This window comes from Myxocyprinus asiaticus, chromosome 37 (genome assembly GCF_019703515.2).
Source record: "Myxocyprinus asiaticus isolate MX2 ecotype Aquarium Trade chromosome 37, UBuf_Myxa_2, whole genome shotgun sequence".
Lineage (NCBI taxonomy): Eukaryota > Metazoa > Chordata > Actinopteri > Cypriniformes > Catostomidae > Myxocyprinus > Myxocyprinus asiaticus.
This window is the reverse complement of record NC_059380.1, coordinates 6,183,072-6,197,230: the sequence shown is the minus strand read 5'-3', so window position 1 is coordinate 6,197,230 and position 14,159 is coordinate 6,183,072. Positions and strand designations below refer to the sequence as shown.

The 14,159-nt window shown below is 36.9% G+C and overlaps 1 protein-coding gene across 1 annotated transcript in view; it reads left to right on the top strand.

Moving 5' to 3' along the window:
- The window catches only part of LOC127427565 (fibulin-2-like), a 100,297-nt gene that overhangs the window by 27,535 nt on the left and 58,603 nt on the right, over nt 1-14,159 (top strand). The window contains exons 3-6 of the mRNA XM_051675203.1: nt 2,359-2,467; nt 4,441-4,570; nt 5,288-5,483; nt 9,895-10,101. Of these exons, the coding sequence (XP_051531163.1) occupies nt 2,359-2,467; nt 4,441-4,570; nt 5,288-5,483; nt 9,895-10,101 (642 nt within the window). The remainder of the gene's footprint in view (nt 1-2,358; nt 2,468-4,440; nt 4,571-5,287; nt 5,484-9,894; nt 10,102-14,159) is intronic.

Below are 14,159 nucleotides of genomic sequence, written 5' to 3'. Positions count from 1 at the left end.
ATGTACGTGACTTTTCTGAGACTTTTAAAGATTTTATTAGTTTCCATTGCTTTTCCATTGATATTTCCACATTTTCATGACTGTGGGACATATTTTAGAACTCTGTTAATAGGGGAAGATGGGGGAAGATAAATGGGGTAATATGCCCACCTCAGAATTGGGGCAGAAGTCCCCCAAATGCATTTTGTTTTTGGTGGTATTATTATTATTTAAGTTATTAATTAATATAATAATCTAATTAACATATAATATGATAAAATATGAGCATATAAATATGTACATATCAGGGACATGCATAAAATTCGATTTAATTATTTTGTATTCTTAATTATTTTCCAAAATATGCTAAAGATGAAATTATAACTGGTGAGGTAATTTGCACTATACATGAAAATGTAATAAAATAAATAAAATAAAATAAAACCTGGGTTTAGGTTACATTCACTGGTAATGCCGTGTAACACGTTAAAGACAAATGATGATCGCAGGTAAAGGTGCAGAACAGTATTGCTTATACCTTTCCAAGTGTACTCCAAATATTCCAAAATATGCATAATATATCGTAATTGGGGAAGAAAAGAGTAACAATTAACTCTTTTTGCTTTTATAGACCTGTGCAATTATGAACAAGAAGGCAGAAATCCGAAAGGAACTTTCTTAATTTAAAGTGAGCATTTGTTTGTTCAGCCACTCACCATACATCCATACATACATTGTGAGAGTGTGCGTGTAATCTGAGACGGCCTCTGTAACACATTGGGAATTATTATAGTCATGACAATTGACTATTAAATTCCGTAATCGATGCATCAAAGTTTCAGCATAATATTGATGCATTTTTACACCCGTTAATACTATTATTAAGTGTAAAAAAAAAATATTTCATTTGGGTCTGCAAGCTTTCATTTGGTATTTAAGGGCTCCTCAGCAAAAGGGCAGGGGCTCGAGCCCCTAGAGCCACCCCCTCTGCTCGTGCCTGGTATATATTCATCAGCTTATACTGCATATAACTCAAAGAATAAGTTAACCTTTCAGATAAATCTCTTTGACTGGGACTCTGTTATATGATTTGTCATAATTCAGTTATTCGATGAAATTGTTATGATACAAAATCACATCGAATATTTGATTTAGTATTTTACAATTAATGTGAAAAAGCATTATTAACAATGACATCGGATGTATTTTATGCATTTTGTAAAAACCAGATGACTGCAGGGATAAGCTGACACAAAAGTGGAGTAAGATAGCCCCTTTTCATAATTATTATTTTTTTTATTTTTAAAATAATAATGTATTTATTTCTCATAATAATATTTTGGATGATGCATCATGATCATGTACTGTACATTCCAAATTTATAATGAACTATGTTACATTTTAAAAAAAGTAAATGCACAATGCATTTAAGGGGGGCATGTTTTAGTTGTTTTAAGTGAAAGCCAATGTGATGTTCCATAGTAAAAAAACAACAACATCTGTTTACGTGTATGCCTGTCCACTGATTAGCTATAAACAGCTCAGGGGCGCTATTGTTTTTGAGATATTTATTACAGCAGCAGTGACCTCTGTCAAGCATTCCAGGAATCTCAGAGCACCTTCTGCCTTTTTTATGTCACATCTCAAGTGCTTTCAGAATCAGATGTTTATTAGTTCCAAGTGAATTTACAGATTATGAAAGTGCCTGGTTATATTAACATGATTATAAGGGTCACACATAAAGCAGGAAGAGAATAACCCTTTGCCCTGATTCAGAGTTTCTCTCTTTTCAAACTCCAAACTCATTACAGTTATCAAGCCCTCTCTACTTTTATATACCCTCCACACCCCAAATAAGTAATTACTTCTAATCATCTAAAATTCATTTAGCTGATTCACAGCATGTCTGACTTGCAGAGCCAAATTTTTTATACTGTATTTAATGGTTCTTTCCATTGAGCTGATTTTGCAAGCTTAATTGGATCCAATCCTTCATTCTCACTGTGGGATGAATTATTCAAAAATAACATGAGTTTAATATGAGTCAGTACTAAATTGTTGTTTTCTTTGTATAGTGACTCACAATTTGTTAAAAAGATCTGGCGGATATGCTCCTCGAATTTCCCGAATAGCTGTCTCTTGCATCATGGTCTCATCGAAATTCGTTCCTTTTTATAATCAAAGATATAAAGGCGGAGCCAGTTCATTATGATGACTATGATGATATACATACCACATTTCTCTCGATATAGCGCTGCAGATTAAATCTTTTATGCTTCTTCTATGGATCCAAGTTGGGCTTCTTAGCTGATTTGCCTCTGGGGTTCTTTCAAAGCTAAGTTTCTTGTCAAAAACTCTCAACACTCACTGTGTTTTCAGCTCCAGGTTTGGTGGAGAGCTGTTGCATAGCTGGACAGAAATGGGCTGAGGCAAAGCAGTACTGTAACCATATGCCTGTCAAAACAGAAGACCTCAGCTCTTTGTGTGGGTAAGCTGGCTGAGCTTTTCAGTTTGCCTTATTTGCTAGAAGTAAATGTCCTCTGACTTGTATAAATGCCACTAAAAATTAGTAATGTTACAATACAGGACCTTGTTGTAGTAATGTGTGGCTTTTGTTTTCACGGCTCTCATGAACTCGACAGAAAGCAGCCGCTCAAACAGGAAGTGGGTTTAGCGCAAGTGGTACATATGAATCTTCTTGGTAATGAGAAATGCAACTTGGTTAAAGCAGTGGTTTTCAATTTATTTGGCCATTCCCTAATTAGAAAAACATTCCAAGCATAGAAAATGAATTGAATTGAGTAATGCCATCTCCAAAACATGTGTAATTAAGTTCACTTAACTTGGTGTTCATGTAGAACTGTTTAAGTTATGTGAAATGCATAAATACCTGTACTTCAGTTGCACATGCACTAGGAGAACTGAGACACTGACAACAGGGTCCAACTTGACCAAAGTGGACACTGATCACCCTAATGGTGACATCACACAAAACAAACACTTGCAATAAAACAATATAAAAAATACTACAAAAGAGCTAACACCTTTATGAATTCTTAATAACAACTATTTATATGCCCCCATAAGTTCCCTTTGACCAAGGAAACATAATTAAATCATTTGAGCGCAAGGGATTATGGGTATTCCCCATAGCCTCAATTTTATACTGAATAGTTTGAGCTATTAACACTTAAAATCTTAAGGATTTGTAAAGATTCAAGTTCAAGGAACTTAGATATTTGAGATATACTATTGGTTAGGTTTAAGATTTAGGGTAGGGAGTTAGGATCGTGTAAGTTATGGATTTAAAACTCGATAGAGCATTAACCTTAAAAACCTCAAACATTTTAGAGAACATTTAAAGGGATAGTTCACCCAAAAATGAAAATTCTCTCATAATTTACTCATCCTCCTGGCATCCAAGATGTGTTTGACATTCTTTCTTCTGCAAAACACAAATTAAGAATTTTAGAATAATATTTCAGCTCTGTAGGTTCATCACTCCAAAATCCACATAAATGGAGCATAAAAGTAATCCATATGACTCCAGTGGTTAAATCCATGTATTCAAACATGAAATGACAGGAGTGGGTGAGAAACAGATCAAGTCATTTTTTAGCATAAATTCTCCTCCCTGCCCAATAGGGGGCAATAAGCACGAATAATGTGAATCACCAAAAACAAGGAGAATGTCAAAGTAAAAGTGAAGTGGAGATTGACTGAGCAGGGAGGAGAATTTATAGTAAAAAAATGACTTAAATATGAATCTGTTTCTCACCCACACCTATCATATCACTTCTGAAGACATGGATTTAACCACTGAAGTCATCTGGAGTACTTTTATGTTGCCCTAATGTGGATTTTGGAGCTTCAAAATTTGGCACCCATTCACTTGTATTGTATGGACCTACAGAGCTGAAATATTCTTCTAAAAATCTTCATTTGTGTTCTGCAGAAGAAAGTCATACACATCTGGAATGGCATGAGGGTGAGTAAATAATAAGATATTTCAAATATTTCGGTGAACTATCCCTTAAACTCTCTTTTAGTGCGACTCAATGAACTTTTCACCTCTGCAGGGCTGTTTCTAGCTATAAGCGGGCACTTAGGGCCCCAGGTGGCCCCGCAAAGCAAGGTCGTTTATTTATTTATTTTTTACATATACTGAAGACTCCAGCATCTGTGTTCGGGGGGCCTCCATGTAGGATTTTGCTTCAGGCCCCCATAAGAAACCTCATAAAATCATTTTGCAAAACTCATGCCACAGTCACATATATTTCACGAAATCAGGGTTACTTTTCAAGGCAATGCAGACAATTCTCTCTGAACAACTAGGATTGTCAGCAGCATGACCAGTGAATCAACTGTAGAAAAGGTGATGTTCGTCTTGGTTTTAGAATTAGGATTTTATTGTCATTTAAAATGTGTTTTTTTTTTTTTTTTTTTTTGGCTTTTTATTAGTGTTGTCCAAAAACAATGCTGCACTGGGGCTCTGAGAGAGAGCAGATGTCAGGCTGGCATGAACGCAGCGAAGGCCGGACTGGTGTGTGAGGGAGGAAACAGCCCACTCTGTGGAGAAGACTCTCAAACAGTAAGATCTCAAAGGGAATCTGTGCAAATTTTCAGTGCTACCAGTGGCACCAAACAAAGCTGAAAAAAATTATAATGGCTGTTTCCAAGTTTCCATTGAAAATAATAATGATGCATGGCTTCTTTTGGCTCCCCTGTGTTTGGAAACAATCATTAGTGCAAAGGCAAGCATCAGGTTTACGGTTGCTTATACTTATTTTCAACAAACGTTAAGTAAGACTTTATGCTACAGACATAAATGATACCTTAACTTGTGCCATTGTTGAGGAGAGGTTGCTTTTGATTTTTGCCTGCCGGACAATAAAATGGGTGAAAAAATCCTATTGAGTTTAGATGTCCACTGGAGGAGGATCCCAAGCCGTATCTAGGGACCAGAATATCATCAGAGACTCTGGGGTTGGCTCTTTTGATGTGAACTGTAATTAACCACCTAGCAACCGCCCAGGGTACCCTTGTAACGCCTTAGCAACCAATCAGAACATCTTAGCAACACCCTAGTGGCAAGTTTGCTCTCACAGTTTATTCATAAAATGAACAAATCAAGTTATTTTTGCCATTTAGTTTGGTGCCGCTAGTGGCATAGAAATTACACACTTGCCTAATAATTACTAATCATTTTATTAAGTTAAAACTGTCTGGTCATGCAGCTAAATATGACATGCCTAAGCATACAGTGCATTTTCTAATTGATCATTTTCGTCTGCCTTGTTTCGTGTAGGATTGCTGCAGCTGCTGTGAGCTGGGTCTGCGTCTGCGCAGGGAAGGCAAAGGATGTGAAGTGCATCAGTACCTGAGCTACCCATGTGGACACGTCTTCCTCATGTGCTGTGAAGATGGGGAGTGGGAGGAGGGGCTTGCTCCCCCCACACTGAAGAAAAAAGAGAGGCCTCAGCTGACCGCCCTTCCCAAGAGAGGTAAAAGACTTACACCCACCCACACACACACACACACACACACACACACACACACCAACACAGTCAGGTCTTTCACACCAGTTGCTCTAAACTGGTTTTGCTTCAGGACCCAGATTTTTCATTGGACACAGTACCTAAATTGTTTATGATATGGAAGTAAAGTCTTTAAAAGTCTAAAAGTCTTTAAAAAAAAAAAAAAATCGAGGTTACAGTGAAGCACTTACAAATTTTTCAAGGGTTTAAAAGCAGAAATGTGAAGCTTGTAATTTTAAAAAAGCACTTGCATGCATTCTTCTTATAAAACGTGTATTATTTGAGCTGTAAAGTTGTTTAAATCATTGTGTTTATGGTCGTTTTAGGGTTGACGATGCTGCGTCGTCATGGCAACGTAGTTGTAAAATTGTATATAATTTTACACAGAAAAGGTTAGAAAGCAATTTTATCACACTAAAATCATGTTAACACATATCTTGTGGCTATACTTTTAAAACAGTGAGTATTTTAATGGTTACGGATTGGCCCCCATTCACTACCATTGTAAGTGGCTCACTGTAACCCAGAGATTTTCTTCTTTTTTTTTAAGAAAAGGAGGAACCAAGTCAAAATAAATTTTTGTGGTAATCAACATTATGCCACAAATGCTGTGTATTGAACCCAAAATATTCCTTTAACAGAATGTCATGGGTGGGCATTTATAGTCATTTACAACAGCTTTGAACGCAGCTCATCCAATCAGAATTTAGAGTCAGAAATATAAATTTTTAAAATGCATATACAAATATTGTATTAGAACTACCTTCATAAACAAGTAACTATGCAGACATGCAACCCATTTTTGGGTCACGACCCACCAGATGAGAATCATTGTTTTATACTACCAAGAATTTTGTTTGTACAGCAGAATGAACCTATGGTATTCAATAAGTAACCTGTAGTATATGGCAGATTTCCAGTGGCTGAGGTCTCGGGTGAGAGAGAGTTCATATTTTTATTTAGACGGACAGATCTAGACCGGTTGTCATGCCAAGGAGGGGTCGTGATGGGGGCCTGGAATTTCTCTGTTACTCTTCGAGCTAAATTTTTCAATACAGTGTCCCAGTTATCTCTGAGCTTATGTCTTTAAATTGACATCAAAGCGCAAGTGTCACTTCTTCGTACTTTTTCTTGTTTGTTTTAAAAGCCTGGATCATATTTGGAATAGTCTAAAGTCTTTGGCTGTGCCTTGGCTTTCAGTTTCACATTCAAGTTCGTCACACTGCTGGCCAAGGGGTTGACATTGATGGATCAGAGGAAAGAACGATGCCCAGAGCTGATTGGTCAGGTGTCACGTAACCGTTCAGAATAACGTGCAAAGATGCTGGCAAGCTGGGCTGAATCAGACGCAGATGGCAGAGCATGCTGTTGTCTTTCTGCCTGTGCCAGCAAACTTTCATTCAGTCTCAAATGTTTCAGTCGACTAATTTCACTCATTTTGGCAGGATTTGCATGGCAACATTGTTCTCTTAGATTTCTGTTGAGCCTGTGCATTGTGGTATACACTGGGGTTCAAATGTCTGAGTCGACCCTTGTGGAATGCTTCATTTAGCATTTTTCTAATTCAATGCAATTTTGTTTTCATGATAAATTATATTATCAACATTACCTGAAAAACCTGACAATTTGAGAATGTTCCAAAAAGCATCTAGTGTGCATCACAAGCATTTTGTTTGTTATTTTCATTTTATGTCATACCGTTTCTTTGTTTTAAAACTGTAAAAATTCTAAAACTTTTTGTTAATTGCCACGTTTAAATTAGATTCCAGATTGTCAATGGACCCAGACTTTAAAAAACCACTGTAGTGGGATAAGACCTGATATTAGCTTTAGAAAAGGACTGTGTACACAGTAAAATGGAGTTTATGTTGATTAAAGCTGAATAAAGTGTTTCAACACTCTCCTGGCTTTTATTTTTTTCACCCTGAGCGCCCATATCAGTGTAACGGCAGATGTTCATTACTCAATCCTTACTCCCACAGTTATTAACTAAGCCCCAGTCAATGGCCCCAAGTCTGCTGCCCTTAGAATGAGACATAAAACCCAGACTTTACTGTACCTCTTGCCATCTCTCCAATGGCACGTTCCTTTGGCCCAGTGCCTTTCTTCCTCTGAGAAATCTGATATCTTGAGGCAAGGTGAAATTAGCTGTAGCTGTGTCAATACATTAGGGCCGGTCTAATTTCCATACTGTGCTGCACACGCAGATGACATCCTGTAAAATAGGTCCAATTAGATGCCATTTTCCCTTTCTTTCAGGAGAACGTTGCCAACTGCATCATCTCTCGCTGTAACATCAAAGGTTTAAGCAATAGTAAAACGGCTGAGATCTAATTATTTCCACAAGGGATGCTTTCTCAGGCCCCCCTGCAACATCACACCCCTAACATGATTAATTATAGCAGAAATGATTAATCTCTCTCTCTCTCCCTGCATTGCATTTACATTCTGTTAATGACTGAGAAATATTTACTTTACACCAGTGTGCCGTGTAAGGTGAAGCTGAGTCTGTTTATTATGTTTAAGTAGACGTTAATTGCCAAGTCAGTCGAGCAGCAAGTGCAGAGCCTTGCCAAATTGGTGTGCCGTGTTGGAAAGGGTGTTCATTATCTCCATCCGTGGTTCTCCAGGTTTAGGTGACTGCATTTGGAATTTATAGGATGTGATTGGCAGATGGAGAGCACTGAGGGTGTGGCATGAACAGCTGGAGGAGGTGGAATGGCAGATGTTGGCTGGCATCTCACTTTACAGTAATGCATATTAGGTTAGTGTACGAGCAGTCGTCATTACGGGGTCATTCTGGTTGACATCTGGTTTATCTTTGAAAAGAAGTGAAAACATTCATTAATGGCACTTTGATGTTCATACAAGTGAAATGTGTAATTGAAAAAAGCTGAGAAACATCATCGACCTTCAACCTAACACATAAAGTCTCTTCTCATGCACCATCGGTAAACAAAAAGTGCTATGTAGTGAAGTGAACCTAAAGACATTACTTTTTAATGCATGATTTTCAATTGCATTATTAATTTCAACTGCACAAGGATTTAAGACGTCACAGCATCTTTTACTGTTACTGGATAATTTTCTGTGCTGTTTTGAAACAATGTGCGTTGTGAAAAGTGCTATATTGTACAAATAATGCATAAAGTAAAAAATGTCAATTTTACAAAAATTAATATTTGTAAAAATACGTATTACTTTAAAAACATGCTTAAAATCTTATGCTTGAAAATTTTCATTAAAGGGATAGTTGAAAAATGAAAATTCTCTCATCATTTACTCACCCTCATGCTTTCCCAGATGTGTATGACTTTCTTTCTTCTGCTGAACACAGATAAAGATTTTTAGAAGAATATTTCAGCTCAGTAGGTCCATACAATGCAAGTGAATGGTGACCAGACATTTGTAGCCCCAAAAATCACATAAAGGAAACATAAAAGAAATCCATAAGACTCCAGTGGTTAAATCCATATCTTCAGAAGCAATATAATAGGTGTGGGTGAGACACTGATCAAAATTTAAATAATTTTTTGTTTCACTTGCACTTTTACTGTTTAGTTTCAGTTTCACATCTGAAATTTAGAGGACATACATTTTGATCTGTTTATCACCCACATCTATTATATTGATTCTGAAGATATGGATTTAACCACTGGAATTTTATAGATTACTTTTATGTTTCCTTTATGTGATTTTTGGAGCTACAAATGCCTGATCAACATTCACTTGCATTGTATAGACCTACAGAGTTGAGATATTTTTCTTAAAATCTTAATTTGTGTTCTGCTGAAGAAAGAAAGTCATTCACATCTGGGATGGCATGAGGGTGAGTAAATGATAAGAGAATGTTCATTCTTGGGTGAATTATCCCATTAAGATGTGTACACTCACATGTAGGCAAGGTGTAAGGAGAATATGTTATTAATTATGGTCACTTGACATTTACTGTAAATCAAAACAAAGTAAAATATGTAATTTTGTTGAATATGTCACACTGACACCTACGGACTTGGATGCAGCATCATTCAGACAAAATAGCTTTTAGTTGCCGATGCCATTGTAGAAAGTCTCTATTCTCTGTCAGCCTTGATTAATTAAATGCCTTAAAAAAAAAAAAGTGTCCAATAACAGGGTGGTTACTCAAATTAATCAAGAATTATCCAAACATGCCAGCCTCCATGACCTTCTCTATGTAGAATAAAACAGCTTTTATAGGGATAATGAGATGAATTTGAGCCTTCATCTCATGTGAGTGCTCATCCTTATTTGTCACTGACCCAGTAACAATGGAATTATTAGTCAGTAGTGTCAATAAAACATATTCAAGAGAATTTTAGACTCAAATCATAATCTCAGTCTTACTATCGCTTCCCAGAATCAGACAGTCAGTTCCTGAAGCAAGCTCTGTCTGTTGGAGATGTGGATCATGCAGCAAATTCACTGGAGGATCTGGAGCATGAAGACAGGTGTCAGAGGTTCTCAGCCTTCTGCCATCACACCTGCATCAACACTCATGACTCTTACATGTGTGCCTGTCACCCTGGATACACACTCCTGCAGGATGCACGCACCTGTGTACCAGGTTAGTTCAGCCCCTTTCTTTGTGGTGGTAGTGATGGCTTTCTGCAAAGCCTGCTTTAAATAGGTTCTTTTCTATATTTTAAATACATGTTTAGGGATGTACCGATATCGAAATTTTGGGTGATGAGATAATTATTTAAGGGTGTTTCTTCAACTTCCTAAACTAACAGGTTTCAGCGTTCTTTTTGTATTGTAAAGGTCACATTAAAACTGATTTTTACCAGGCCTTCATAATTTATTTCTGGTTAGTTTTTATAAATAAATTGTATTGTTTTAACCTTCTCCCAGACCTCCAAAAATAAATTATGAAAATACATTATGAAGATACAAATTATTACATGTTTAAAACTATGATCTTCTAAACAAAGAGTGAAATAAACATAAACCATTTCAACATTTATTTTGTGAAAATGATTTCTATTAATTTCCACCACACCAAACAATTTTGCCCCAGTAATATATATATATACAGGTGCTGGTCATATAATTAGAATATCATCAAAAAGTTGATTTATTTCACTAATTCCATTCAAAAAGTGAAACTTGTATATTATATTCATTCATTACACACAGACTGATATATTTCAAATGTTTATTTCTTTTAATTTTGATGATTATAACTGACAACTAAGGAAAATCCCAAATTCAGTATCTCAGAAAATTAGAATATTGTGAAAAGGTTCAATATTGAAGACACCTGCTGCCACACTCTAATCAGCTAATTAACTCAAAACACCTGCAAAGGCCTTTAAATGGTCTCTCAGTCTAGTTCTGTACGCTACACAATCATGGGGAAGACTGCTGACTTGACAGTTGTCCAAAAGACGACCATTGACACGTTGCACAAGGAGGGCAAGACACAAAAGGTCATTGCAAAAGAGGCTGGCTGTTCACAGAGCTCTGTGTCCAAGCACATTAATAGAGAGGCGAAGGGAAGGAAAAAGATGTGTTAGAAAAAAGTGTACAAGCAATAGGGATAACCGCACCCTGGAGAGGATTGTGAAACAAAACCCATTCAAAAATGTGGGGGAGATTCACAAAGAGTGGACTGCAGCTGGAGTCAGTGCTTCAAGAACCACTACGCACAGATGTATGCAAGACATGGGTTTCAGCTGTCGCATTCCTTGTGTCAAGCCACTCTTGAACAACAGACAGCGTCTGAAGCGTCTCGCCTGGGCTAAAGGCAAAGGACTGGACTGCTGCTGAGTGGTCCAAAGTTATGTTCTCTGATGAAAGTAAATTTTGCATTTCCTTGCAAGACAGGAAGAGGCACACAATCCACGTTGCTTGAGGTCCAGTGTAAAGTTCCCACAGTCGGTGATGGTTTGGGGTGCCATGTCATCTGCTGGTGTTGGTCCACTGTGTTTTCTGAGGTCCAAGGTCAACGCAGCCATATACCAGGAAGTTTTAGAGCACTTCATGCTTCCTGCTGCTGACCAACTTTATGGAGATGCAGATTTCATTTTCCAACAGGACTTGGCACCTGCACACAGTGCCAAAGCAACCAGTATCTGGTTTAAGGACCATGGTATCCCTGTTCTTAATTGGCCAGCAAACTCGCCTGACCTTAACCCCATAGAAAATCTATGGGGTATTGTGAAGAGGAAGATGCGATATGCCAGACCCAACAATGCAGAAGAGCTGAAGGCCACTATCAGAGCAACCTGGGCTCTCATAACACCTGAGCAGTGCCACAGACTGATCGACTCCATGCCACGCCGCATTGCTGCAGTAATTCAGGCAAAAGGAGCCCCAACTAAGTATTGAGTGCTGTACATGCTCATACTTTTCATGTTCATACTTTTCAGTTGGCCAAGATTTCTAAAAATCCTTTCTTTGTATTGGTCTTAAGTAATATTCTAATTTTCTGAGATACTGAATTTGGGATTTTCCTTAGTTGTCAGTTATAATCATCAAAATTAAAAGAAATAAACATTTGAAATATATCAGTCTGTGTGTAATGAATGAATATAATATACAAGTTTCACTTTTTGAATGGAATTAGTGAAATAAATCAACTTTTTGATGATATTCTAATTATATGACCAGCACCTGTATATAGTACAAGTATTATATATAAGTATTAGTGTACTTGTTAACCAACTCGACAAAAGTGTCAGTGCATAGCATGCTTTAGATGAAACAATAGACAAGTGATGTTGGAAGAAAACAATGAAATATCAAGGTATATGATTCAAGGTAGAAAATTTTAATTGGGTGTCCTTTCTAATCAAGCTGTGAAAGAGTGTGACAATATGTAATTGTGTGTATTTAGGATATATAAAATATTAGCTGTAAATTTTGCCTCAGCAAGACAAGAAATCTGCTATTTTATTTTAAAAACGTTAAAAATGTCTCTTTTTTTTTCAGCATCATTTTCATCACAGAATTCTATTAAACACAATACAGATTTTGAGATATGCTGGAAATGACACTGTGGTGGCAATTTCCATAAATTTCAGAAGAAAAAAATTACAAAAATAAATAAATCTCCTGTGCATGTAAATACACTGTTGGACACTGTTTATAGATAAATTAAGGAAAATAGTGAGAGTGTGAAACATGTTTTAACAAGACTTTATTTTGCAAGAAGTCTACAGTGCTAAAAGTGCTCGAAATTGAAGACATGGCTAAAAACTCACATGATGGGTGATATTATAAATCTATAATATTTTGCCTGTTTAAAAAATTCAAAATTCAAAACACTGCTCAAAAGAATGTACAGCAATGAACAGAAGAAATCTATTTAGTACTTTTGAAGCCTGACATAGGACAAGAGTATTGTAGTTGAACTGGATACAAAGGGCCGAAATGATCTGTTCCAACATTGTTGGCCTAATCAGACCGATTCCAAACATTAAATGAAAAAATTGGCTGATACTATAAAATCCCAGGCAAAACAAACACAAAAAACTAAATTTATGCAGTTTTTGTACTGACTTTGTGGGAAAATCTGCAGAATTCTATGGAATGGATTTAATATACAATAGAATGTGTAAAATGAAGCTGAGACTACAATACTCTTATTGGTAGCTGATAGCAGGGGCGGACTGGCAACCAAAATCGGCCTTCGAGAAAATTTATCAAGTGGGGGTGGTGTCGTCAATGTCAACATATCGACTGGGGTTGGGGGGTTGTGGCAATGTGTTTCGCTGTCCCTTTCAGCATATCGTGGCCCCCTTCATCTTATCGCGGCCCACTTTGGTGTTTCACGGCCGGCCCAAAAAGGGAAAGTCACGGTTCTCCTGATGGCTATCCTCCTTTGGCTGATAGAATACTAAAATTAGCAAAATCTAATAGATTCTGCATCAGTAAGGTCACAGAAATATATCATGCATCCCGTTCTTATTGTTGCTATTAAAGGAGGCGAGTACAGATCAATTTATGGATCCTATATGTATAATATGTAAAGGTAGTTTCTACACAAACAGTTGTATTAACATTCTTTAATTAAAATGTATGAGGGAGAACAGGGTTTATGCTATTCATACACCCTCAAAGCAGAGAACTGCCTTTGCATACAATGCAGCATATGCAACCCTCATGTTTCTTTATTAAACAAAACAAACAGTATCAGTCCTGCATTAAACAGAGGAATTAGTCTTCATACCTGCTAAGCACACTGAAATGATTTGAATTCACCTCATAACACTGCATATACTGAGAGTTTGTGATGCACTTAGGTGCCACAGAGTTGATGTTTTATAATGAGTGAGTGAACTTCCTGATAGGCCTGTATTTTTTTATACCTTTTGAACTCTAAGAAACCACATGACTAATATTTATTAATTAAAGCTAAAGGGTGTAATCTGTGCACCACTAACGTCACCAAATGGAATTGCGGAGAAAAAAAAAACGTTTTTTAGGGTGTGTTCACACTTGTAGTTCGGTTCTCTTGGTCCGGACCAAAAAAGAAAATGATACATTTAGTCCTGGTTCGCTTAGCGTTCACACTGGCATTTTTAACACCGAACCTAAAGATATAAAACAAAAGGCGTCAGGAAAAAGTCACAACCTGATTGGACAGCTTTTATGACGTATTTTTGCGACAGTACTTTC